General features: G+C 40.8%; 1 protein-coding gene across 1 annotated transcript in view; it reads left to right on the top strand.

Moving 5' to 3' along the window:
* SI (sucrase-isomaltase) overlaps positions 1-25038 on the top strand; it is a 125214-nt gene that overhangs the window by 83748 nt on the left and 16428 nt on the right. Inside the window, exons 53-77 of the mRNA XM_083441793.1 lie at positions 64-176; positions 402-527; positions 1708-1836; positions 2780-2890; positions 3054-3116; positions 3558-3674; positions 5788-5872; positions 6935-7073; positions 7426-7559; positions 9702-9736; positions 9846-9962; positions 10199-10347; positions 10940-11024; positions 11129-11185; positions 12304-12428; positions 13455-13543; positions 14187-14236; positions 15693-15866; positions 16468-16614; positions 17657-17863; positions 19652-19806; positions 20853-21021; positions 24249-24345; positions 24458-24570; positions 24843-24968. Coding sequence (XP_083297919.1) covers positions 64-176; positions 402-527; positions 1708-1836; positions 2780-2890; positions 3054-3116; positions 3558-3674; positions 5788-5872; positions 6935-7073; positions 7426-7559; positions 9702-9736; positions 9846-9962; positions 10199-10347; positions 10940-11024; positions 11129-11185; positions 12304-12428; positions 13455-13543; positions 14187-14236; positions 15693-15866; positions 16468-16614; positions 17657-17863; positions 19652-19806; positions 20853-21021; positions 24249-24345; positions 24458-24570; positions 24843-24968 — 2912 coding nt within the window. The remainder of the gene's footprint in view (positions 1-63; positions 177-401; positions 528-1707; positions 1837-2779; positions 2891-3053; positions 3117-3557; positions 3675-5787; positions 5873-6934; positions 7074-7425; positions 7560-9701; positions 9737-9845; positions 9963-10198; positions 10348-10939; positions 11025-11128; positions 11186-12303; positions 12429-13454; positions 13544-14186; positions 14237-15692; positions 15867-16467; positions 16615-17656; positions 17864-19651; positions 19807-20852; positions 21022-24248; positions 24346-24457; positions 24571-24842; positions 24969-25038) is intronic.

Consider the following 25038-nt stretch of genomic DNA (forward strand, 5'->3'; position numbering starts at 1 on the left):
ATTTTTTGTTCATACATTTATGGCAATTGATTATTAATTTCCTATTCTTTCTGGATTTTCCAGATGTCACTTTCCAGCCAACACCTGCCCTGACGTATCGCACAATTGGAGGAATTTTGGACTTTTACATGGTTTTAGGGCCGAAGCCAGAAGAAGTAGTTCAGGAGTACACTGCAGTAAGACATCTACTGTTATAACATCCCAGTCTATCAATGGAGATTAATTCCTTTTTTACCAGTTTCTCTATATGTCCATCCAATATGGATGGATATATGCATCATGAAGGCCAACTGTACAGACCAGATGCATCCGTTCTTATTTGTTTTGTGGGACTGCTTGTGTGCTACCACATTTCAATGTTTTGTTTTGTTTCAATTCTATGATTTGTTCTTCAATTGTAGCTAATTGGACGTCCTGTCATGCCACCCTATTGGGCCTTGGGATTCCAGCTTTGCCGCTACGGGTACAAAAACACATCTGAGGTTGCCGAAGTGTACGATGCAATGAGGGCAGCTAGGATACCCTACGTAAGTGCCTTGAAATTGCACGTTATTGCTCTTTGAACTGAACTCAAGTCTTTTAGCAAGAAAGGATCGGTCATTTAAGCAACCAAACTGAGATTTCACACAATCTCATTCATTGAAAAGCAACAAGGAATGTAAGAGGGATTTTTATTTCTGTGGTACTTATTATCACAATAAATATAAGGAAAATAGGTGTGGAATTCAGTGCCACACTGTTACAAACCTCCACCTTGAACAAGTATATTAGCTCCCCAGATGAAATGATCCCCCTGCATAAACAATTCTGGGATGTCTGCTGACTCTTTCCCCGAGACAATTCAGGGGAAGAAGTCTCATTTTGCTAGCAAAAAAACCATGAATGAGTATGTTAGGTGAATCCTGCCATAAATTTTGAGGTGCTCTTTGGTCACACCCTAGTGTTCTCCAAGAAACCGGATATGAAATGAGATTGTGCTGAGAAAGGAGTAGGATACAGAAGCTTTGTTATGAAAGTAGAATAGAGAACAAATTTACCTTTCACCCTAGTCCAATTTCTGAGTTCTCCTGTTTATTTTCTCCACTCCACTCCACTCCACTCCTCCATTTGGAGGTTTGGAATCCTATTGCAATGATGTCAAATCTGTCAAAGCTATCATTTATTATTGGCACTAAGTGGCTATCTCCACCACCACCTATCGACAGAGTGGAATTTAATTTACATATTATTTATTTGCATCCTCCTAATTCTTGTTTGGTTTCAGCTCCACAATTTTGAAAAATAATGTTTTAAATCACAGTAAGATTCTGAAATGTGTGGGGTTTTTTTACCCCCTCCCTCAAAAAAGGGGGAGGGGCTAGATATTTTGGCCAAGCATTAGAATATACCTCTGTGATGATGTTTGAAGACATCTATTTGCCATATTCACACTTTACATATCGTAGGAGTATGCTGAAAGGAAGTTAGGTATGCCTCTGGAGACCCCAAAATGTGAAACTGATCTTGAATATTCTTCAAGAGGCGTGTTTGAGACTGAATGTGAACTTCTCGCTTTCTATGTTTTGAACCCTGAACATGCTGAGATTTATTTAAATTACTCATGATAAAATTCTGCCAGAATATATTACCAGAGCTGCATTTTACTTATTTTTCACACATATATTTGATGCTTTTATTTTTTTGTTTGTTTTATTTTATTTATTACAGGATGTCCAATATACAGACATTGATTACATGGAACGGAAGCTAGACTTCACACTTGGCAAAAACTTCTCCGACCTTCCAGCTTTCGTTGATCGAATAAAATCAGAGGGTTCAAGGTACATCATCATCCTGGTTAGTAATTTTTAATCATTCTTGAGTTACCACTATGTGTTAGGGTTATGGCCCGTATGGTTATGGGCCCATAACCTGTTGTTGGGATGCTGCCAGGGAGACAAAGTCCATCATGACTCCACGTCGTCTCCGGACGTCCATTGATCTCCCATAGACACACAGTATCAGCAATTAGCGACACGAGCTCCAGAAATAACTTGCCACATTCCAGAGCTGTGCACACACTATCAGCAGATAATGCACAGCGAAAGATGCACTCAGGAGAGCATTATTTACAAGTTTATTTCTGCGTTGATCAGAACAAAGAAAACATGACTGCCTGCTTCAGTGTCGCCGGCATAGAGAGAAACGAAAACAAAGACACAACAGAAACATCCTGTGAAACAGGAAAATACGCAGGCTGTGACACAAACATCCTGCTTCCTTTTAAGGTGGAACGGAAATACCCTAACATCATGCACTGTTCGTTCTTATGCATTATTGGTCTAGTACCTCAATGCAGACACAAGCTATGTACCTGTTCCTTGAGGGGAAGTAAAACACCCATCTAGAACTATCAGTCTGATCAATTACTCAGCCCTGGGAACTGTCTCTTCACAGCGCCTTTGTCTCAACATGATTCAGTAAATAACTGAAATGTCCACCTCAGTCTAATATGCTATGGGAAATAGAATTCTGAGCAGTGTGGTCAGTCTATATAAAGATCTCCTACCTCCATCAAACCAGCCAATATATAGGATGTTGTGATGTAATGAATATTTTTATTTTCTGGATTGTCCAATTTGTTTTTAAGCTTTGTTGTATGATTTAGTGTTTAATGATTTTCTCCTCCCTCGTGGGTTCTTGAACACTGAAAGGCAGGACAAAAATGGGAATAATGAATTAGGAGAATTAGCATTTCTACTGGTTTATTGTATGAGTACAACTTTGTCTTTCATTTTAGGATCCAGCCATTTCTGGCAATGAAACAGAACCGTATAATACGTACACAAGTGGTGTACAAGAGGATGTCTTTATCAAATTTATCAACAGCACGGACATCGCATGGGCAAAGGTACTGTCACCATATTTGACCCATCCAAAATTCCATTTGAATTTACCGTGACTCCGAATTCAGGAAAGCATTTTCCCACTTGTTTCCAAATAATGAATTGTTTCCAAATGCATACAATAAGGATTTTGTGCGCGTAACTCTGCGTTTCTTCCTTTCCCACAAGGTGTGGCCAGACTACCCCAACGTAACGGTTGATGAAAATGCAAGTCTAGAAGTTCAGCTTGAGGTACTTTTTAAAACTGTGTCTCTGTGGTTACAGAAAAAGTGAATTCTGACCAGAATTTCATTGATCTTCCTTTGTAAAGCTATATGTTAACCATTACAATTTACAGTACTTGTCCATCATAGGTTTATTTGGTTGAATTTATCCTTTAGAGTTTAATGTAAGCTTCAAATTCGTCTTCTTATCACAGCAGATGATTTTGCTCTGCCTTCTCCTAAGCAGTTTCCATGGTTGTTGTTGTTGATTTTAATTTTTTTACATGTTCTCGTTTCTTATGGGCTGAGTGGGTGTCATTTATTATATTTTGATTTTTAGATATATATATATATATATATTAAATATTAAATATATATATATTAAAACCAACACAGAAACTTTGCTGCAGGTTGAATGGAATGTTTTAAATAAATAAAAACAACTTTTTGCCCCTTCCTTTGTTTTCAGCTATACCGGGCTTATGTCGCTTTCCCAGATTTCTTGCGCAGTTCCACATCGCGGTGGTGGCAAAGAGAGCTAGTGGATTATCATGCCAATGTACTCAAATATGATGGGCTTTGGACTGTAAGTATCACACACCAATTCTTTTGTTCCTTCATTCTGTAAATAACTTGATATTTGTTAGGAATTTTGGGCTTTTGAAAAACAAATACACCAGGAGAAATTTCACTTATTTTACTACACTAGGGATTATATAGCTACATATGAAATTTCATGCATATCAGTTAATATCTTGACCCTCCTCTATGAAAATAGCTGTTTACTTGGCCGTTTTCCTATGTCGTGAAGGCTGAAATTTCAACAAAGCACGTGCCTTTGCTTGACTCTTTTCAGACACCTGCTAAAAGCATTCTTCTTTAGGCAAGCATACCTAAATGCTTAGGAAGTTGCAGTAATTTTAATCTTAATATTTTAGCTTTTGTATGTCTTAAAGTAGGATTGTTAATTTTTCTTGATTTTACTGCTGTGGGTTTTTGTGTGTGTGTGTTTTGTTAAGCCACTTTGCAGGTTTTTAAAAATAAATTTCATTAAATAAATAAACAATAAATGTAAATAAAATAACACAAGCCAAAACACAATCCATCCTGTAGATTTTAAGTATCTGTCCATAGTCGCCTACTTGTTATCAGAGGCTCAGAATCCACATTCCTTTGTAAGAAAATATGAAATAACGTAAAACCATTTTTGTAGGCAAAAAATACATAAATGTTGGGGAGGAGACAAGAAATTTTCCACACCGGGTACCACCTGACCTTCCTATGCCTCTGTGTTTAAGTTGCGCTTAAAGGTCTGTTGTACCCTGTGGAGAGTTTTCCTTCTGCCATAAGCATGGATTCTTCACAGTTGGCTCCTTTTTATGTCAAGTCCCTCCACAGGAGATCCAAGAGACGAATTCAGGAGTTTCAAGTGGTTGGTTGGAAAATCTTACTTTTCCAGTCAAACTTTCTGTGGTCTTTGTCCAATTTTATTTTTCTTTATCTGCGGTCAACTTTTGATTAATTTTAAGTATTAGTATGATGCTTCACAGAGCAATCTAAACACTGATCTACCCTTCTTGAACGTCTTTGGGTACGGCAGCAGAGTCCCGCAACCCCAAAATTGCTCGGCATCTACCATCCACTCCTTGTCTTCCATTCCTCTGGACTATAAGCCAAAATAGCTACCAATCATTGGCTAATGTGTGCAGCAGGGCTTCAAATCCAGCGGTGGTTCTATTGTTCCATTCGGCCCTTCTACTACCAGCTGGGACTTAGCATTGCAACCTAAGTAACAAAGCCATAGCATAATGTGAAAGCATTCTTATACCACTTTAAGAGTCATGGAGAAACCGGGGACCTGTTTATTAAGGGTGCTGAAAATTGTAGCTCTGCAAGTTCAGCTCCCTTTAACAAACCATGGTTCCCAGGGTTCATTGACTGTTCAAGTGGTGTAAGACAGCTTTAAATGCATGGTGTAGATGTGTCCTAATTAACTTTAATGCATCAGTGGTGGTTTATGAGGATGTTGCTATGCTTTGATTGTGAGTTGTGAAAGAACTTCATTTTGAGAAAACTGCAGCATACAAATGGGAATCTCAATAAAAATATTTTATCTGAAGGAATAATAAGTCCATTCAGCTCTCCCCAAACTAAAGATTACAGAAATGATCTGAGTTCTCTCCAAAATTATCAGAAAGAATTTAGGTAACCTTTTCAGCATATATGAAGCTTCCAAAGTGATCAATCTCAACCCATCGGAATTATACCTTCACTCCGAACCTGCAGCCCAACACAACAAATATTTTCCTTTACTCAGTTGCCTGGTGATCATATGAGCAGAGGCATCATGCAGACAGAGGGGAAGATCCCCACCCCTTTCCATTGACCTGGCACATTGCAGAGTAGTACAAGTAGTTATTAGGAAGAGAAAACACAAAGTCTCTCAGCGCACTACTGCACAGCCTTGCCAGGGAGCTGAAGAGGGAGGGGGGAAAGATTCAGACTTCTTTCTTAATACAATCAACATGCAACTCTTTTTCTTCCCAATGGACAAGCTAACTGGGGGAGTATGATTTACAGAGTGGTGTTCAAGGTAAATGTTTATGAGCTACTGACTTTCTGCTTTGAGCTGAAGTTTGGGTATGCACATCAAAATATGCTAATATTTTAATATTTTGGAAATTCAAAATATATTTTAGGACATGAATGAACCATCCAATTTCATTGATGGAGCTGTTGGTGGCTGCAGGATTTTATACTTAAACAAACCTCCCTATATGCCAGGTAAGAATGGTTCCTAAAACATGCACGTTCCGTTGGATCAGCATTTTTATTTTTATTTAGCTAAACAGCGAGACTTAAATTAGAAATAATAACCTTGTCCCATGGCCTTGCATGGAATTCATTCATGTCTCACCTTTGCAGATTTGAGAGTATAGCTTGCTTGCTAAATGAGACTTCTGCTATTCAAGCACCAAAAGATATTCAACTGCTTCACTTCTAATTTTGTTTGTATATTTCCTGATTCGTCAAATAGCAACAGGAACCTTACAATTAGTCTTTCACATTTAATATCCCCTTTTAATGTTACCTGTTCTGAACCTTTGGAACAGGCCCTGTTAAGCATCTAAATACCGTATTTTTTGCCCTATAAGATGCACCAGACCAGAAGACGCACCAGGTTTTTGGAGGAGGAAAGCAAGAAAAAAAATATTCTGAATCTCAGAAGCCAGAACAGTAACAGGGATCGCTGCACAGTGAAAGCAGCAATCCCTTTTTCTGTTCTGGCTTCTGTGATAGCTGCACAGCCTGCATTTACTCCATAAGATGCACACACATTTCTCCTTACTTTTTAGGAGGGAAAAAAGGAGTCTTATAGAGCCAAAAATACGGTATATTTTAATTTCCCAAAGGTCTTCAACTGGGCTTCTTACCAGTGTGACAAATAATGTCACAACTAGATACTGACCTAGCTGAGGTCTCCTTACTTTGAACAATGGGACAGCACTATATGCTTCAGATCAGTCTTTAGGGTCTCATAGTACCTGGAACCTTTATGTCTCTTTCCTCAAATAGAAAAGGTTGTATCACTTATGATACAACCATTTAAACTGGGGGACCAGTGCAGCTGAGACAATCAGGCTGAATTAATGGTGCTGTCTGCTACAAATGACTATCTAGCCCTGGACATAAGAGAGAAGTTAATATATGGAAACATGGTACTGCCAAACATTTCTGCCAATGGATCCTGGACTGCATCCTTAGTTCTAAGAGAAAATTAACATGTCCCATTCCCCTTGAAAATGGCCCACCTCATTGTGTGGTCTTACCTTGTCTCCTCATTAGCCTTGGTTTTAAGAGAACGAGGACTGGATCTTGTGACGCTGTGCATGGATACTGAACAACGTCTCTCTGACGGAACACCTGTGAGGCACTATGATGTACATAACCTGTACGGATGGTCTCAAGCAGAACCAACTTACTAGTAAGATGTTTCCCCTGTTTCATATTCTGGAAATCCTGCTTTCTTTACACAATATGATGTTGGTTGTGATAGTAATGATGTGCCACACCCCACGTTCTGCAATTTTTTGCTAGAATTTTTCATTGACATTATCCCTTGCACTCTTGCAGTGGCAAAATGATAATCCATGTGAATTTGATGTTTGTGCATCGATGCCACAACTCATCCTTTAGATTGCTATAGGTTGTTGTGGGGTGGAGTATGGGAAGTTGCAGCAGCCACTTTGAAATCCAAATTGAGTGGAATCTTTAAGTAGCATAATAATTCAGCATGCAACGCTATATTCACGCGTGCCTTTTTATCTTCCTATTAGTGGTATGCGCAACGCCACAAAGGAACGTGGGATCATTATTACCCGTTCAACTTATCCCTCCAGTGGACGATGGGTAGGACATTGGCTTGGCGATAACTATGCAAGATGGGATCAGCTCACAAAATCTGTGATTGGTAAGGGGAATCTTTTATCTGAGATAAGGAAAACAGGTTGTCAACACTGCTGCTTCATTGATCATCTGGAACCTTGAATATGTGAAATGCATAGACCAGTTTCCCAGCATTTGTGCCCTTGGATCTAATTAAGTTTGGACCCAAAGTCCTCCATATTTTGGACCTGAACCATATGCTTGTGTCTGGTATTTGATACAGGGACCTGCTACCTCATTCTGACAAACTTACTGGACTAGGGGAGAAGCTTTGCCTTAGATGCTAGGGGAATGCCTCCATGATTTCTTTTGTGAGCATGTGTAGCACCTGCTAGAAGTAAAAAATGGTTTATTTAAAGCCCTAAATATCTTAGGCCTCTAATATCTGGAAGACTGCCTTGTTCCCTACCATCTTCCTAGTTCCTGTGCCCTCAGAGACTCAAGAGGTTTGTGTCCAGGGAGGAAGCATGTTCTGTGGCAATCCCTAAGTTGTAGGACTCCCTTGTTAGGAGCTCGTCCTACTCTCGAGTAGGATCCTGACAGAGACACATGCCCGACTGGCATATTTTCTCCCTCCTGGTCTTTCATTTGGGAGCTTCAAAGCTTTCTTCTGCCCGAACATCACAGCAACCGATGCCAACACCTTGGCACACTTAGGGATCTGCAGAGTCTTCACAGCTTGCGTAACAGACCTCAGCAACTTAGCATTTTGGCTAATCTACTTTATTTACATATAAACACTCACGGAGCACTGCAACATGGCTCCCTCTCTCTTTAGCATCAGACAGCAGAGAGAAAGAACAAAGGACAATAGTCCCACTTCACGGAACACAGAAACACAAACATCCTGTCTCTGTCACTTCCCACTCTGTGGAGTCAAAACATATACCGTCATGTGAAAGACAACAATCCCATGACTGCAATCACAGAGCAGGACTTCTAACATCCCTCCCCACAAAGGTGCATCTGGCACCTTCTGGTGCATGCTGAATATGCACCTCTTTACCCTGGCTTTTGACACTTTTGTAATTTTAAGTTGTTTTATACTTGTTTTTAATATTTTATTTTAATGTTGCTATGTTCCTAGGACCTTAGAGTAAAGGGCAAGTAAATAATAGCTATAACAATAATATATTTGTTAGTTAAAAGCAAATATAACTTTCAAAAACATGAAAAGTCTTATGTGGAACCTGTGTGAATCAATAATATTTGTATGTTCATGGTCTTTACAGTTTTCAAAACTGCTTTCACATTTTAGAACAGAGATGGCTCTCCAAATTTTGTTAGACCCCTGTCAGTCTGGGATAGCTTAGTTGGTAGAGCATGAGACTCTTAGTTATGGGTTTGAACCCCACATTAGGCAAAATATACCTAAATTGCAGGGGTTGGACTAGATGACCCTCAGTTAGAAGGTAGAAAGGCATGATAGAATTATAGATTTTGAAGGAACCTTAGATATCGCCTGCTCCCAGAACTGCTCATTGCATGATCCACACTGAACAATGACAGCATTATTTATCACATTTATTCACTGCTTAAAATAAATAAATAAAATTCTCAAAACTGTAATATTTCAAACAGAGGATCAAATTTCCCAAACAAGACCCCATCACATTCACTAGGCAGCCTGATTCACTGTCAAAACAGTTCTTACTGTAAGAAAAAAGAATTGTTAACTGCTTTCAGGGTTTTCTCTCTCTTCACAATCAAAGATTTTATATAAATTTTATGGAAAAAATAATAAAATATTTCCTAACATTTAACCCACTGTGCTTCCTTGCAATTTCCACCCAGTAATCCTGTCCTGAAATCTTCTTTCATATCCATTAAATTTTTCCATACAGATAGCTAAATTTCCTCATGGTGATTCTTAGAGCAGAGTACAGTAATTATCAGCATCAACTTGCCAAATAATAAGTAGACTCTGAGGGACGATGTGGTAAAATGGCCATCTCTGTGACAATTCCTTTTCCCTTTATAGTGTGATCCAGTAGATTATCATGGCCAGTCATTATTGCCTCATCATTCTTGATGGCAATTCTACCTTTGCTGATTCCTCAAACATTCATTTTGATGCAGAAAAAATTATGTATAGATTTTTAAAAATATATCATGTTTTAAATAGATAAATTGCCTGAGAAAATGCTATTTTATGTAATTTTGACAGGTATCATGGAGTTCAGCCTCTTTGGAATCTCCTACGTAAGTTCTGCTCTTGGATTCTGTTGTATCTGAAAGCCTTTAACATGTTTTGTTGTAATTTAGTAAGACATAGATCATTCTAACCTCATTCCCCTTTCCATGCTTCCAGACTGGTGCAGACATCTGCGGCTTCTTCAATGACACAACCTATGAAATGTGTGCCCGATGGATGGAACTTGGAGCCTTCTATACCTTCTCTAGAAATCATAATGTGATGGGAACCAGGGTGTGTTTAAATGTTTTGACAGTGCATTGCATGCAGAAATTCTGCAACTTTTACCAATCTTGTGTCACTACCATATGGGTAGAGTGAGTGAGATCTCCCCAGATTAATGTGGAAAGTATCCAAGTTTTCTTGGCAATAAAAAGCAAGGAAATGGATGAGCCCAGACAAATATTTCCACCAATCCCAACCAGCCCTTTCCATACCTAGTATGAGTGTACTTCTTTTCTCTTTTGCAGCGACAAGATCCTGTCTCCTTTGATGCAAGATTTGAAGATATATCAAGGAATGTGCTCAGCATACGTTACAAATTGCTGCCCTATCTCTACACATTGATGCATAATGCCCATGTTTCTGGCAGTACAGTTGCGCGGCCTTTGTTGCATGAGTAAGTATTGTGGGGCAACATGCAGATTTCCAGAGTAAAGGAGCAATATCACATGACATTGATACATTTTAACCTTGCTAAGGTCCTCAACAGGTAGCCCCGGCTCTCTAGTTGGCCCACTTAACAGGTCCACTATATCATGCAAAGATTCCAGCTTAGTTTTACTTAAGGGTCCCTTTGTAAACATCCTAATACAGAGCGGAAATGACCTCTGTCATTTAATAGATAATGCTAATTAAACAGCTGAGTAATAGCAACTGGAACTACAGTATAGCTATTTTATGGCTGTCAATGAGGAAAAATTCCAAGTATATTCACATTTACCAGGTAAATAATACCAATTGCTATGTTTCTAAAGAACGAAAGAAAAACTTGAAGCTTCCATCTAGTGTGGTTCATGGATGAATAAGGGTTTGAACACATATCAAGGCCCAATGAAAGAGATTTTGACCCACAGGTGTTTTTTTCTCTCTCTCTTGTGGATATGGTTTCACTTAAATCCTCCAGGACTTGTCAGGACAAATACATTAAATCAGGATGTTTATAATGTATTAAAAGATGAAACAATCCTTCTTTGCAATGTTTCCTCCAGGTTTGTAGATGAGACGGAAACATGGGGCATCTACAAGCAATTTTTATGGGGCCCAGCTCTCCTGATTAGTCCTGTCCTAGATCAAGTAAGCGTTGCTATCATGTTTGTTGAGTTAATGTGTTAATACCTTAAAGTATCCATACTGTGTTTTGCTTGTCTTCCATTTACCCTCATTACTTTACATTCTAGGGAGCTGTCACAGTGAATGCTTATGTACCCAATGCACGGTGGTATGATTATTACACGGTAAGCAATTAAAAATTTTTTTTTTTGGGGGGGGGGTTGTATACAAATGTTTCCATCAAACTTTCTGGGTAGTCAAATCTACAAATCAATTGAAAAGCTCCATACATATAACCAGACAAAACTGCTGATTTTGTAGGTTGATCTGTACATTTGGTCTCCTGTGTAGTCCTGTTTTCAATACTCAGTTACTACGTCTCCTTTGCAAACTGGTGCCACTGAAATTAGTGTTTGATTTCCAGCAGAGAATTGGTGATTGAGAGGAACGTGCTTAACCCAGTGCTTGTCTATCTGCTTCACTTCTCTTCCAACTTGTCCAGAACAAGTTTAATGTTTCTATTGCATGTATAAGATGGAAACACAGTTTCAGGGAAAGCACTTTTGGGGGTGGAGACCTGGAAGAGAAAGAATGGAATAGTACCTCTACCTTCCCTCCTTATGCTTCTCTTCCATAAATTAAGAGATTCAGCCCTGCTTTGCAAGAAGAAATGACAGCTGGGTTTTGAAGGCACTCTTTGGAGAGCTAACATGTCCTAAGATGAATTGCTTTCAATTGGTTGGGCTTAACTACATACAGTACATAACTCTCCCACTGAAGTTAATGGGATTTTAACTGGGTTGTGATCTTTTGTAGGTTTTCATGCTTGGAAATTCAGAACATCTGTGTGTAATATGTGTGTGTGAAATTTTTGCATGCATAAATTGCAGGACTTGACATCTTTCCGCAGGGCCTGCAAGACAGAGCTGTTCCACCAGGCCTTTGGCCAGGGCGCAGCCTGACTCCCTCCTCTGGCAATCTTTACAGAACTTTAATATGGTTGCCATCAATTTTGATTTTAATTAATTTTTATAATGTTTTTGGAATGTTGCACTATTTTAGTGTTGTTAGCCTCCCTGAGCCCGGCTTTGGCTGGGGAGGGTGGGATATAAATAAAATTTATTATTATTATTATTATTATTATTATTATTATTATTATTATTATATTACAGTAGAGGGCTTCTCTGTTGCACAGAAAGTAGATTTAATTCTACGACTAAACATGCTGCTATGGGAAGTCTTGTACATTTTCAAGCATGTCAGAACATAAAACTATTTTAAATTATTATCAATATTCTTACAGGAAAAAGAAGTTCAAGGTCGAAAACAGTACCATGTGTTGGATGCACCTTTGGAGCATATAAATCTTCATATCCGGGGTGGTTACATTATTCCCTGGCAAGAGCCTGGTATTACTACCAATGCCAGGTAAGTACAGTTTTTAAAAAGAATAGACTAGTTTTATTCAGATTTGGCTCAGCTGAAGTGCTTTGTGGCTATATTGGATTGATTTATTACATTAGTATTCTGTATTTTCTCCAAGTACTTATTTGAGTCATATTTTGGGAGTGTCAATACTTTTGATGCTGGGTACCCAAAATGTTCACTAGTGTTGCCCAGTGCCAGCACAATGTGGGGAATAAATAGAAGGAAAGAGTGGTATTTTAGGTGGCCACCTTTAGGCTTAACCCTTTAAGAAGGTATCCAGTGCTCTTTTATTTAAATTTATGTTTACTAGTGATAGGGTGGTAAAGATTTAAATGGAAAGAGGCACCAGTCATTGGATTTAGAGATGTTGCCAATCCACTTCCTTGAATGTGCTCTGGCCAAATTACAGTGGTGCCCCGCAAGACGAATGCCTTGCAAGACGGAAAAGCCGCTAGACGAAAGGGTTTTCCGTTTTCAGAGGTGCTTCGCAGGACGAATTTCCTATGGGCTTGCTTCGCAAGACGAAAATGTCTTGCAATTCTTGCGATTTTTTTTCGCTCCCCACCCCCTTTTTCTAAGGCACTAAGCTGCTAATAGCCTTTTAGCAGCTAATCCGCTAATCCCTTAAGCCTTTAATAGCCGCTAATAGCGCTAATCCGCTAATCCGCTAATCTGCTAATTGGGTTGCTTCGCAAGATGAAAAAACCGCTAGGCGAAGAGACTCGCGGAACGGATTCTTTTCGTCTTGCGAGGCACCACTGTACTAAAATGGAGGCACACACTTTGTTTTTCCAGACCAAAGCAGAGCTTTTCTTCTCAGGTGCAGGCTAACTTTATTTTAGCAAAAGCTCGCCTTTAGGGGTACTTTGTAACACAGAGCTACTGTGAGACTAAAGTCATATTTCAAATACCTTGGAAGAAGAGACTTTGAGATGTTTGTTTTTCCTTTTGCTGATGGAAAAGTGAATAGAAGCTGATAAGCCTTTCCTAAGGAAGCCTTTCTAAAGTTTTACCCTTTTCATCCAGTCGAAAGAATCCTATGGGACTCACCATTGCTTTGGATGATAACGGCAACGCCGAAGGACAACTGTACTGGGATGATGGAGTTAGCATTGGTAAGTGTCTTTTAGATGGCAAGGGCCCCAAATCTGGTCACTGCATTCTTAATTAATTAATATATTTGTATCCTACACTCAATCAATGAAGATCAGGTTGGCTTTATCACAATTTTTATTGTCACTTGATAAAAGAGACAATGAAAATCCATGAGAGGCTCGGAGGCAGTGACTGGCTTAAGGTCATTCACAGAAGTTTATGCCACGTGGTAAAGTTGCTTAAGAAATTATCCCCCACTTAATCTCTCATTTAATGTCTTACTGAAGTGGAATCAAAAGATAGGAATTGCTCATTATTCCATACCCCCCCCCCAATTTTGTTCAAAGCAATGTGCATGCAAAGGTCTGGTAGCTTCGAGGTCCATTTTGTACAATTGTCTACATCTTTTAATCCAAGATTTGGGTGATAGTAGCTTTAGAATCTCACTTCTCACCTGGGATAAGTGTCTAAATAGCCACATGTGTGCACGCGCATGCATGCGCGCGCGCACACACACACACACACATACACACACAATCATTTTGAGTCTGGCTTGAGAGACAATCACCAGGCTCCCTATTCTAAGCTTCTTCAGATTTAATGTTATGGTGTATGCCCAACAGTTATTCACAAAATTATCCTGCTATTGCTTTCTTCTTACAGATGCTTATGAGAACGGCCTTTACCTCTTTCAAACATTCAAGGCCAGCCAGGTATCTATGATTTTTAATCTTGTATTCTTGCTTCTGTATCCATCACACGCACCACTGTTTCCTTTCAGCTGCCCTTCGTCGTCTTCCAAAACCAACATTATTTGTCTTTCTGCTTTTCATGTGAAAATTATGTAATTTACATATTATGTAATTTACTAAATTACATAAATTAAATTGTGTTATTCCACCCCGTTCATTTCAATGGAAATATCTGGGGGGGGGGGGACGACTTAATTAATTATGTTTGTTTGCAGACTGAAAGCAACAGCAAAAGCTGGTTTGTTTGTTTGTTTGTTTGTTTGTTTGATGGTATGTTTGAGCAAATTCTCCAACTTCCCTACAGGGAAGCACTGCTTTGATTTATTAAAAAAATAAAGAAGTCTTTAATTTAAGGGACATGTCTTCCCTAGCTTTCCATCCTTACAGGAAAGCCTAGTCATGGTTGCCATTTTAAAATTAATGCTCTTTGTAACTAAGGGTTGAAGTACTAGTTACAATCTGGGGGGAAATTAAGATTATATTGTAGAACAGATTTCCCTTTTTGGAAAAAAAATTGAAATGATTTATAATAAATCAACTAGAAATGGGTTCAATATCGAAGGAACATTCCCTGCATAGTCTGTGATTTTCTACAACTGGCTTACATTTCTGTGGAACTATGGTAAAATTTAGCATATTTAAAACTTTTTTGCTCAGACCAATCAGAATTGTGCCAGAATTTTCATGGAAGTCGATTTCTGTGTTTAAGGAGCAAATATATTATGGGCAAGAACATCACGAGAATTAGTGAAATCTAGAGGGATATTTTGATTAAGAGACCTCTGTAGATCCAAACTCAGACAGTGTGATCCAGATACCTAAGAAATAGGGTATCTCCCAGTGCCCAAACAAGCAAGTTTTTAGAACTGGGTATTGTAATATAGGGACGCGGGTGGCGCTGTGGGTAAAACCTCAGCGCCTAGGGCTTGCCGATCGCATGGTCGGCAGTTCGAATCCCCATGGCAGGGTGAGCTCCCTTCTTTTGGTCCCAGCTCCTGCCCACCTAGCAGTTCGAAAGCACTCCTAAGTGCAAGTAGATAAATAGGTACCGCTTTATAGTGGGAAGGTAAATGGCATTTCCGTGTGCTGTGCTGGTGCTGGCTTGCCAGAGCAGCTTCGTCACGCTGGCCACGTGACCCGTAAGTGTCTCCGGACAGCCTTGGCCCCCGGCCTCTTAAGTGAGATGGGCGCACAACCCTAGAGTCGGACACGACTGGCCCGTATGGGCAGGGGTACCTTTACCTTTACCTTATTGTAATATATTTGCCAGGACATGTAAAATGCTGCCTTGTGGTTGCTTTCCAACATAATGCTGTTTCCATATCTGTAGTGGAAAGGGACTGAAGCCAAATAATGATTGTGGCAAGCATTTGTGGATTCATAGATAAAAACATGAGAACAATATTCTGTTTCTCAGAGTGTATTGGACATCACTGTGGACCACCCAGGATACTCAGATCCAAACAACTTGGCATTTAGTGAAATAAAAATCCTAGGGGTGGCAGCGGACACCCCTCCCAGTGCTATTGTGCTTCAGAATGGTGCTCCAATCCCATCCAGTCATACTGCCTCCTATAATTCTACAACTCAGGTAAGAAAAAAATTCACCAAAAAAATTGTACTCTGTGAACTACTTTCAGTACATGGGAGCCTCCTTCCATGGTCACCTCTGTTGAAATATTACTTTCATTTTCTTTCTTAAAAAAGATACCCCAAATAATTGCTTTGATATACTCCCTCCATTTTTGCCCATATATCTTTAAATTTAATTTAATTTAAAAAATAATTTAAAAGAAAGGGGGTCATCTTTCTTCCTGCTCTTCATATAAATTGAATATGCCTTTTCCACCAGAGTCACACACACAGTTGACATTTTCACTAAGCTACGTATATTCACCATGACCTCGAAATCTCCTTCCTTTAGACACTGCCAATTCAGACACCGTCAGTACAGGTTCATTCTGCTCCTTTTAGGCCAGGCTTCCTCAACCTCAGCCCTCCAAATGTTTTTGGCCTACAACTCCCATGATCCCTAGCTGGCAGGACCAGTGGTCAGGGATGATGGGAATTGTAGTCTCAAAACATCTGGAGGGCCAAGGTCGAGGAAGCCTGTTTTAGTCTCTTCAATACATTCTACAAAAGAACATGAAGTTGAATTCGCTGTTTTATTGTTGCTGTTTTTATTTCCAAAGGTCTTCCACATTACGGGTCTTCAGCTTTCACTGGGACAAGCATATTCATTAAAATGGGGACAGGAAGCACACACCGAAAAATTTAACTGTTATCCCTACCCAGAACCAACACAAAACACTTGTGAAAGTCGCGGCTGTGTCTGGGAGGTAAGCATGTTTCTTCTCCGTATATTTATGTTTTCCTGTAATCACAAAAAACCCCAAAGTGAGCATGTTTCCAACAAGTGAAGCAGGTTAAAGAAAACCATCTTCTCTCAAATTAGGAGATGGTGATTTCCGTGCACCATTGTGCACAGTTTTCCATGGGTGAAATTGGTCACAGATTCTCGGGGTGGCAATTGTCGAATGAGACCAATAACAGATCACCCCCCCCCCCTTTGGATGTCTATTTTGTTCTGCTTCTACTGTAATGTGTGGATACCCCCCCCCAAGACAAAATTCTGCTCCTATCCAAGATCAATTACTCACTTCTAGGAGATGGTCCAAGGGCGGTGGCTGAAGCCATTAGCAGTTAGTATGGTGGGCTGCTTTCACACCTTAAATCTTTTCCCTGAAGTTTTTCCTGTGCAAATGCTGCTTTTCCTGTGTATGTTGCAAATACTTCTGGATCATCATGTGTTTTGTATCTCCAGACCACTTGTATTTTGCCTTTTCTACCTTCCCTCATTACCTGAGCTGGAAAACTCCAATAGGAGAACTTATCTTGCAATGTCTTCCCCTGAGCCTTTATCAAACCATGGAAAGGGGGCAGGGGAGGGCTTGATACTGGATGCCTGAGATGCATGCACCCACTGACAGTGGCGTAGCGTGGATTGTCAGCACCCGGGGCAAGGCAAGTAATTTGCGCCCCCTAACCCGTGGATTTGCGCCCCCTAACCCATGGATTTGCGCCCCCTAACCCTAACCCACAGATGTTGCGCCCGGTGCGGCCGGCCTCCCCTGCACCCCCCACGCTACGCCACTGCCCACTGATCTTGATTTTAAGGGAAATTCCTCCTTTTAACTGAGAATTTTCCAATGGAATTTTGTTTCTCATTCATTAATGGAAAACGTTTGGAAAGATGCAGGACAAAATAGCAGCACATCGCTACGTTTTCCCTCATGACCTCCATGAAACAACCACATTATTTGCACAATGCACTGGTGCCACCCTATAGTACTTGCTAAATTAAATGATATTTTATTTCAGGTTGTCTCTACTCCTGGTGTGCCACACTGTTATTATCCCAGTAATTATGGTTACTCTGCCAGTAACGTTCAAAGCAGTCCTGGACGCCTGACAGCTGAGCTCCGCAGGAACACCAGCATCCCTAACCCTTATGGGCCTCGTTCACCACCTGTTGACCTACTTAACTTGGAAGTAACTTATCATTACAACAACATGCTGCAGTTTAAGGTAAGTGTATCCCCCAGTGACCAGGGGCGGAGGGGTGTCACCACTGAGGGGGGTGACAAAATGTTGGGTGACACTCACCGCAGAGTCTGTAGTATGCTCGAGTCATGCGTCTCTCCTGGGAGAGACGTGGTGACTTGGGCACACGTAGGCTCCACACTGCCCAAACGGTCCATCTGTTGCCTTCCCCCCCAGCTGTAGGGCAGCTGAGTGGGAGGAGACAGGCAGACTCTGGAGGCCCCATGGTGCACCCTGCCCCTATGGGGGGCTTGCCAGGCACCCCAGCAGCTCCCTAAACAGCCTTGGTCCTGTATACCTGAAGGAGCGTCTCCACCCCCATCGTTCAGCCCGGACACTGAGGTCCAGCACCGAGGGCCTTCTGGCGGTTCCCTCATTGCGAGAAGTGAGGTTACAGGGAACCAGACAGAGGGCCTTCTCGGTAGTGGCGCCCGCCCTGTGGAACGCCCTCCCTTCAGATGTGAAGGAAATAAGCAGCTATCTTCTCTTTAAAAGACATCTGAAGGCAGCCCTGTTTAGGGAAGTTTTTAATATTTAATGCTGTATTGTTTTTAACAATCGATTGGAAGCCACCCAGAGTGGCTGGGGAAACTCAGCCAGATGGGCGGGGTATAAATAATAAATTATTATTATTATTATTCCTCCACCACTGCCTGTGACATTTACTTAGCAAGGAATTTGCAATATGGTTGGACAAAAGAAGGCTTGTTGGATTCAGGGGTGTTTTCTGGGTTCCACCAAGAACAGATACAGCTTCTTAGGAATGAACCGAAACTGTTTATTCCAGCCTAATAACAAAAAAGGGAGCTTAAAACACTAGGTGTGGTTAATCTGTGTCTCCAGATATTGCTGAACACCCATCAGCAGTGTGGCAAATAATGACAAATAATCAACCCTGCACAAACTGTTTCATTTAGCAAACTTCACAGTCACAACAAGAACAAGGGTCTTCCCACATTGCAAACACTTACCAAAATACTATTTGCATGTATCTGTGGTTTCATGTGTTTGTGCATTCTGTGTTGCGTTTACTATTGCTTTTATTTTCTTTCTGTATGCCTCCCTAGAGCTCTTTAATGAGTTAAAGGGATTGATTCTTTAGAAAACCACTTGCCTTTCACTACTCATCTCCCCATTCAGCTCAGCTGATGGAGGATATGGGACATACTCCAGGGTACATTATCATTTCACTTTGCTAACAGTGGCATGCCTGACCAGTGCCCAGATTAACTGGATTTGTGCGCCATGCTTTAACCAGCTCTGCACTAAGATTAAATACATGCATAAATTTATTTGTATGGCACCTTTCCATTGTTCAAACCATGCTCAAGGTGCCTTGCAACATGAAAAAATACATAATTACAGACATAACAAAAGTAGTCTTAAACGATAAATAAAACAACCATTTAAATCATAATAACATCTAAAAGAAAGATAAAAAATATATAAGTAACAGCAACAACACCCACCCACCGCCTGCCAACAGAATCAAGAGTCAGTTCAGCAACCTCTGCCTTTGTAGCAGGGGCCAGCCAGGGCCCCAACCTCTTGGGACAGGTGAAAAAAGGCCTTCAAGGATGGGAGCACGTCTTCCAGGACTGCCAGTCAAGGTGGTCTCTGACCTCTTCAGTGCTCAGCTTTTATAACTTAGCACTTAAGCTAAGTTTACTGGATGCTGTTGTATGATTAAACCATGCAACAGACGTAAAGGTTCCAAAACCTCTTAAAATGTAGCTTATTTTACACCCACTGAATAGTGCTGCTTCTCCATAGATTTATGATCCCAACCACAGAAGATACGAAGTTCCAGTCCCGCTCTTCACCCCAAACAGCCCTGAAAGCACAGAAGCTAATCGGCTCTACGAAGTGGAAATTGTGAACAACCCATTTGGCATAAAAATCAGACGCAAAAGCACAGGAACTGTTATGTAGGTGAAATCTTTGCTTTTATTGGTAGACTGATAGATATGTTGCATGTGCTTGTCAGTGGCACAATTGTATCATACACACCCAGTTGCAGTGTCAGTTCTGTGATCTCTAGCGCATGTTAAATTTCACAGAGAATAGCTTAGCTGATTTCTTCCAGACCTACATGTATATATTACACCTATATTTGATGACTATTCCATCATGACAGCTAGCCACATTCAAGCCACCTTGAGGCAGGGTATAAATAAATATAAAATGATGATGGTGATGATAGTAGTAGTAATAATAGTAATAGTAATAATAGTAACAACAATAATAAAACTGAAAGCAGCATCTGACCACTTATGCACAGAATTGGAGCTGCACTCTTGGGGTGACTGCACTGCTCTTCAGTTATATTAAGTTTTCCTCACAAGAATCAAGTCTGAGCATGTTCTGGAGAAAGGCACAAAACATCTAAAAAAGCAAATTGGTGCTTAGGGTCCAAGGAAAGAAGCAATGAAGAGTAAATTTTCTGGGGTGTTTTTACGCTTAATTCATGTGTATCCACCCTTGACATTCAGTAGAGTTCAGGTCTGAGCATTTCTGGGGAAAAGGTGTATGATTTATGAAGAGACAGCTGATCTAAGGTTAAAAATTACGAAGGCCACCTTAAAACAAACCAAAGGTTTTGGTTTGTTTTATTGCATCCTCTCTGAGTCATTAGGAATGTTTGGTCCATCACACAGGTAGATGATGCATTCTGTTGCTCACAAATAGGCAAGAGCCAAGATTGTAAAACATGCTTTATCACCCATGTGGAGGAAAACTTTATCCAACTTAGCATTAAACCCCTGGTATTGGACCATTAACAACTTCTTACAGTATTATTTTTTTGAAAATACTGCTGTGCTCTGCACCTTTTAAATTTCTTAGCCATAAGTGGTTCGGCAGGGATATTTTTATTCCGTTGAAGAGAAAACAGACCACCTACTGTATTATTTTCTTTCCATTTTCTCATGAGTTATACATACGATGATACGGAGTAACCATCCTTCTTTTGCAGCTGGAATTCTCAGGTGCCGGGCTTCACCTTTAGTGACATGTTCATTCAGATTGCTACTCGCCTACCATCACAATATGTGTACGGATTTGGAGAAACTGAGCACACTCAGTTCCGGAGGGATATGAACTGGCAGACCTGGGGAATGTTCACAAAAGATCAGTCACCTGGTGTAAGCACTGCTCCTACTTTAAAAAAACAAACAAAACCAAAAAAACTTACTGCTGTTTTCCTAGCTAGTGCCATTGCCAATAAGGAAATCTGGAAGCATTTTTCCTTTCTCCTAAACAGCTAAACCTCTCAGTTTTTAAGAATGTAAAACATTTCTAGAAAGAAAGAAAGAAAGAAAGAAAGAAAGAAAGAAAGAAAGAGAGAGAGAGAATGCAGGAGTATAGAATATTTTGATTTGCTCTATACAAAAATGATATCTGAGAGTAAGTGACTTATAGCACAGTCCTAATAATGGCTACTTAGAAGTAAGTCATATTTAATTCACTGTGCCTTATTCTCAGGTTAAGTGGATTGCACTTGCAGAACATTGTCCAGAAAGGTGTTTTCGGAGCCAGAGCTCAGATATTCAAAATCTTCATGATTGCAGAGATTTCAGATCAGTGTGGTATAGCAGGGAGGAAGCATAGTTCAGGGGTAGGTCATATGCTTTGCAATCAGAAAGTCTGAGGTTCAATCCCTTTCATTTCCAACCATTCACCATTCACTTGAGGAATTGCTCTTAGACATGTGCTGCCCTGGATGGATGAGACATTGCCTGCTCTTGATGGGGTTACTCTCCTGAAGTACATATCTTGGGGGTACTCCTGGATTCATTAATGTTGCTTGAGGATCAGGTAGCCTCGATGGTGCAGAATGCCTTCCATCAGCTTTGGCCGTAGACCGACTGTGTCCCTGTCTGGACAGAGATAGCGCAAATTGCCGTATTTTTTGCTCCATAAGATGCACCTGGTCATAAGACGCACCTAGTTTTTAGAGGAGGAAAACAAGAAAAAAAATATTCTGAACGAAACAGTGGACGTATGATTTTTGTGGTTCATGCTGTGGCCACAGACATGTGATCTGATGGTGAATTTGGGGTGACCCATTGCAAAAATCCTGAGGATCCATGTGGATCTGCGCTCTGCAACAGTGGGTGCGTGATTTTTTTGGTGCAGGATGTAGCCATGGACATGCTATGTGATCTGATGGTGAATTTGGGGTAAATTTGGGGTGACCCAATGTAAAAACCCTGAGGATCCATGGGCTTTTACCTCCCCACTCCCAGGCAGCCTCCCTAGCATCCCTTATCTCTCTTCCGATCCCACTGATCAGCTGTTTCCTTTCAACACTCCCTTCCCTATTGTTTGCCTTAGTGTCTTTTCCTTAGCTGGAGCAGTTTTTTGCTCCTCCTTTTCTTCTAATTTCTCTCCTTATTGCTTTAGTCTTCCTGTTTCCCTCCCTTGCAAGTTTGCTGTCTTTACTTCCCCCCTCCCAGGCAGCCTCCTTTGTCTCTAGTGTCCCTTATCTCTCTCCCTGATCGGCAAACGATCAGTGGCTTTGTTTCAACACCCACTTCCCTCATTCAAAAAAGAAGAAGCATGATCTGCTTTTTGACCCTGGGCAATTCGGCTCCAGGGACCACGCACTTGCTCCATAAGACACACAGACATCACCCCTTACTTTTTAGGAAGAAAAAAGTGTGTCTTATGGAGCGAAAAATACAGTATGTCACCTATGCTCTGATAACCTCTAGGTTAGATTATGGCATCACCCTATACACAGGGCTGCCTCAAGAGATTTGGAATATTCAGCTGGTGCAGAATTCAGCAGCCAGATTGCTCATTGGGGCAAGACAGTTTGAACATACAGTCGTAGCCCAACTGCACTGGCTGCCAGTTTGTTTACGGGCCCAATTCAAAGTGCTGGTTTTGACCTATAAAGCCTTCAGCAGTTCAGAACTGCAATACTGCAAGGACCACCTCTCCCCATATGAACCTGCGATCATCCAAGGCCCTTCTTCGTGTGCCTCCCCCACAAGAGGTCTGGAGGGTGGAAACATGAGAATGGACCTTTTCTGTGGTGGCTTCCCATTTGTGGAATGTTGTCCCCAGAGAGGCTCATCTTTATGCACCAGCTGAAAACATTGCTCTTCTCCCAGGCCTTTTACTAACTAAACAATCTATGGCATTTTAAGCAGGGGTGGGTATAGTTTTTGTTCATTATTTTTGTGTTCTTGTATTATAAACTGTCTTGTGGTTCTCGGAGGAAGGGCAGTGTAGAAACTTTAACAAGAATAACAACAACAGCTACAGCTACATATGAGATATATGGAACAAAAATAGCAAGCCGTTTCAATATTTTGGGTATGAATGGCCCTGCATTAAATGTACACAAATTTGCATAAAGTTGCCCATTTAAAAAGATGCATTCTTGTGCTGCTGGTTTCCAGACTGTGACAATAAATTATGTTTGTCATTCCCTTAGCACCTCTCTTTCCATTGTTGGCTTCTCTTTCAGTCTAGTCAGCAAATAGCCTACTGCTCTCAATCATCGTCATTGTGTTTAAACTTAAACCCTGAGAGCACATTCAATAAGAAATGAAAATAAAGGAGTGGTTTTCTTGATGGTCTCAAGGAAACAGAGTACAGGTTCCAAAAGCACTCAGTACTTAAAGATAAGTCAGGCTTCTCTCTGGTCCACTTGGGGGAATTTAAACAGCCCATACCAGCTCTTTCCCCTCTGATCAACCCATTCACCCACTCCTTTAATTTTGCATTTAAAAAATAATAATTTGGCCTTGCTATGGCTGTGGTGATTGCCGTTATTAGTGGGGCCAGGTAGAAATTTGCCTATCATGTGAATTGGCTATGGCCTTGGGGTTTTGCCTATATCGTAGCAATTGTCACAACTTTGGCAGTTTAGGCATTGCGTAACCTTAGTCTTGGTTGGAGGGGGGGTTGTACCCTCGCTTTCCCTTCCGGAAATAGGGTATCCCATTAAAGGGATCAGTCCATATGCCCTGATGGGGGACCTGGGTCTCAGCGCTCCGAGAGAGACAGCGATCCCTGCAGGGATCCGTGCTGTCGGGTTAACTCTGATTTCATTTCCGGTAGGCAGCCCAGAAATAAATGCTTACTTAATGCCTATGCCAAACCACTTCAATAAATTGGCCTGATTTGATCCCACTCAACTGTGTTGTGTCTTTTGCTGGTATTCTATTGGAGCGGGGTGGGGCAGTGTTCAGCCTAGGCCTGGAAATGTGTTGTAATTGCAAAGGTGTTTTCGTCAATCACTTATCTGTAGTTATTCAGGGTTATTATTAAGAAGGACTGAGGCACTTCTACCAATATAAGGATTTTGCTGCAGCAGAAATGAAATTCTTCTGTTTGTTTTTTTGGTCTCTTACAGTACAAGCTGAACTCCTATGGTTTCCACCCTTTCTACATGGGCCTGGAAAATGATGGCAGTGCTCACGGAGTTCTTTTGCTGAACAGCAATGCCATGGGTAAAAGAATTACATTTATATATACGTATGCATTAAAAAAAAAACCCACGATTGCCTTTGTCACTGTAGCAATTTATTATTAATTCCCAACTCCTCCTTCTGAATTTTTCAGATGTCACCTTCCAGCCAACACCTGCTCTGACATATCGCACGATTGGAGGAATTCTAGACTTTTATATGGTTTTGGGGCCAACGCCAGAAGAAGTGGTTCAGGAATACACTGCAGTAAGATACACCTGCTCTAGTATATTAAGTGTCATGATCCAGGAAAGGATATTAATTTCTTGTAGGAGGCTTCTCCACATGTCAGCTCAGTATAAACACACAACATCTTTTGATGAGAAGGAGTTCATCCAGCAAGAGTTCCTAATTGTTTCATGAGGCTACTTGTACGCTACCAGAATGGGATAGAGTCCACCAAATGTTACTTTTATTCTGTCCCCCCCTTTTCCTATTTCACTTTTGCTTTAAATCTATGATTTGCTCTTCATTTGTAGCTAATTGGACGGCCTGTCATGCCACCCTATTGGGCCTTGGGATTCCAGCTTTGCCGCTACGGGTACAAAAACACGTCTGAGGTTGCCGAAGTGTATGATGCAATGAGGGCAGCTAGAATACCCTACGTAAGTGCCTTGCAGCTGTGATCCGGTGCTCTTCAGATTCCAATCGATAATTATTTTGTTGGAAGAAGAT

Source organism: Podarcis tiliguerta (assembly GCF_965153285.1).
Source record: "Podarcis tiliguerta genome assembly, chromosome: 5".
Classification (NCBI taxonomy): domain Eukaryota; kingdom Metazoa; phylum Chordata; class Lepidosauria; order Squamata; family Lacertidae; genus Podarcis; species Podarcis tiliguerta.